The sequence below is a fragment of the Pyrus communis genome, chromosome 15 (genome assembly GCF_041283825.1).
Source record: "Pyrus communis isolate YQ-2024b chromosome 15, ASM4128382v1, whole genome shotgun sequence".
In the NCBI taxonomy this organism is placed as follows: Eukaryota; Viridiplantae; Streptophyta; class Magnoliopsida; order Rosales; family Rosaceae; genus Pyrus; species Pyrus communis.
Window position 1 is genome coordinate 727,196 of NC_142579.1, and position 2,513 is coordinate 729,708.

At 36.1% G+C, this 2,513-nt stretch overlaps 1 protein-coding gene across 1 annotated transcript; it reads right to left on the reverse strand.

Annotated features, from left to right (window-relative positions):
• Positions 1-273: 273 nt before the first annotated feature.
• Positions 274-2,078, reverse strand: LOC137719520 (palmitoyl-monogalactosyldiacylglycerol delta-7 desaturase, chloroplastic). The gene is made up of 5 exons (XM_068458568.2): positions 1,663-2,078; positions 1,360-1,500; positions 1,112-1,252; positions 882-988; positions 274-740 (listed from the first exon to the last, which is right to left on the reverse strand). Exons 1-5 carry the CDS (start codon positions 1,957-1,959, stop codon positions 527-529), a joined length of 900 nt encoding a protein of 299 aa, XP_068314669.1. The 5' UTR covers positions 1,960-2,078; the 3' UTR covers positions 274-526.
• Positions 2,079-2,513: the final 435 nt, after the last annotated feature.

Consider the following 2,513-nt stretch of genomic DNA (forward strand, 5'->3'; position numbering starts at 1 on the left):
TTAGTTTGCAAATTTAGTCTTCCTTGCATTACTAAGGGTAATATTCCAATCATCAACTTCTATGTTGTTTTATCTGCAAATTTAGTCTTCCTAACATTACCCTTTCTCAAACAGGAAAGCAGAGTGATAAAATTGATACCATCCGTCCTTAACTTTTGTATGTTTAGTGCCCCAACTACCATTATACAAAAATGTTGAGGCTATGACGTAAACGATATAAGAAAGAAAAAAATGACTGAAAGTTATTATGTCATAACCACACACATCTAACTGGACATGAACTATAATTCCTCTTGTTTCGAACTTGCTTATAATTCAAACCACTTTATTACAAATCCGAGGATCATCTTCTGAAGTAGAGCATTGATTTAGTACAAGAATACAAACCATTATCAACAAGAAGCTAGGTCCATACCATGACCATGCATGAACCATAACATCTTATCGTAAACTAAATAAGCAAATACAAGTTTAAGCTAGCCAGCAAGCAAAGGTCTCCATCATACATCATGGCATGCCAAGCCACCTAATCTTGAGCAGCCATGGATTTAGCCTTCAAACGTTGCTTATGAGCCTCCGACGGTAATTTCACATCTGTTGCCAACCCTAGAGCCTCAAGAAATTTTATGATGTACCAAGTCACGTCAATCTGCCACCATTCGAGGCCATGTCGTGCTGAGTATTCAAAAGCATGGTGGTTATTGTGCCATCCTTCACCAAGTGCAACCAGCCCCAACCACCTATAGAAGTTCAAGATTATCCATAAATAAATACTTGTACGTACATGTATACAATATATATATATATATATGTTTGTATGTTAACATAAATTTCAAAATGAATATTTATCTCGCAACTATGAATATCCCTATAATATATACCAAAGGTTTTTTGAGAGATCGCCGGTGTTCCATGCTTGATATCCCCAAGTGTGTCCAGCCGAATTTACAAGGAAAGTGCTATGGAAAGCGACCACCATCCTCACGCCCTGAAATCATAAGGAACTTATTATTCAAACTTATGAGGGCTAGCTCTGTAGCTATATACATATATGCTCAAAGATGGAAAGAGAAAGAAAAAAAAAGGGAAAATAGAAATCTAGCTCTCTCACCATTGGCCAAACCACGAAGGGAAATCCACCGATGTAATATAGTATACATCCCAGGAGAAATGGATGTAAAAGGACTGTATGATGAAGAAACACATAGAATGGCTGCTTATTTATGTCTTCAACATTCCGAAGACCTCCGTACTGAAGATTAAACAAAACAAGTATTAGTATTTGTACCAAAGATATTCTACCACATAACATGTGAGGAAGTTATCAGCTTAGAGACTAAGAGAAAGTGTGTGGTTTACTCTTCCAAACCGAGAACGGCTGTCGAGAATCCAACCCATGTGACTAAACCAAAATCCTTTAAGTGGGCTGTGAGCGTCTTTCTCCGTATCGGTAAATTGGTGATGGTACCGGTGTGTGCTCACCCACTCAATCGGGCTACCCTGCAAACCATAAACACATCAAACGCAGCTTTTTCTCATTAACCTAATGCAGATCCTATTAAAAATGTATAGACCCTAAAAATATACAAAGAAGAAAGAAGAGAAAAATAACAAAAGTTGAAAAAGTGTTGTTATTGCTATGAGATGTTTTGACATACGTACCTGAACTGAGAGAACCCCACAATAGGCAAACAAGTACTCGAGCAGTTTTGGGAGCCTAAAGCTCCTATGAGCAAGGTTTCTATGGTAAGAAAGAGTTACTCCGAAACCAGTGACGAACAATAGCACAAACGCCACCCAAAATGCCGTCCATGTGAAGTAAAACGGTGCAAACAAACAAAGCACATGCGCACTCAGAAGCATACCAGCTGTGGCAATGTCAAGCAGATTCCATTCCCTACCCAAAAAATTTGCACAAGGAGTCTTAAGAAGGGTGACCCAAATCCTCAAAAGACCCATGATATTAAGGACGTCCCACGCAGCTTCTAATTCCACGGGCTTTTCTTGTAATTTTATGGATTGCCTTCTTTTCTTAAGGACGTTGTATTACACTTGTATGAGACAAGTGATTGTGGGATGGGAAAGTTGGCCATAACTTGGCCTTTTACTTATAGTGAATGAAATAATCTAATACGTAGCTACAAAATCATGATTGGTACGCGATATTATTAGGGCTTAGTTATTATTATTAGGGAAAGCTTGATATAAATCCAATTTTTTGAGCCAATAGTAGGAATAGTCCAGTTTATTAAAATAAGTCTAATTTGTTATATTTAATTATTTAATTATCAATAATTATCTGTTCAATGATAATATTTATTATAAAAATCAAATTGCTTCCCAATTATCTCTTTGCTTATTTCTTTTTATTTATTTTTTTGTTATTTCTCGTTCTTCCTCCTGCTTTAAAACCCATTTATAGATTTTATTTTTAACTTTTATAATCAACCTATATCATAAGTTAATTATATTTATCTACCTATATGACAGATTCTTTTTTTATAATCAACCTG

Bases quoted from the DNA above. Each gene is read 5' to 3' on its own strand.
- LOC137719520 (XM_068458568.2), bottom strand. From the start codon at position 1,959: ATGGGTCTTTTGAGGATTTGGGTCACCCTTCTTAAGACTCCTTGTGCA. The intron at 1,501-1,662 runs GTACGTATGTCA...TATGGTTTGCAG, and splicing joins GTGGGGTTCTCTCAGTTCAG to GGTAGCCCGATTGAGTGGGT. The intron at 989-1,111 runs GTGAGAGAGCTA...TTATGATTTCAG, and splicing joins CCTTCGTGGTTTGGCCAATG to GGCGTGAGGATGGTGGTCGC.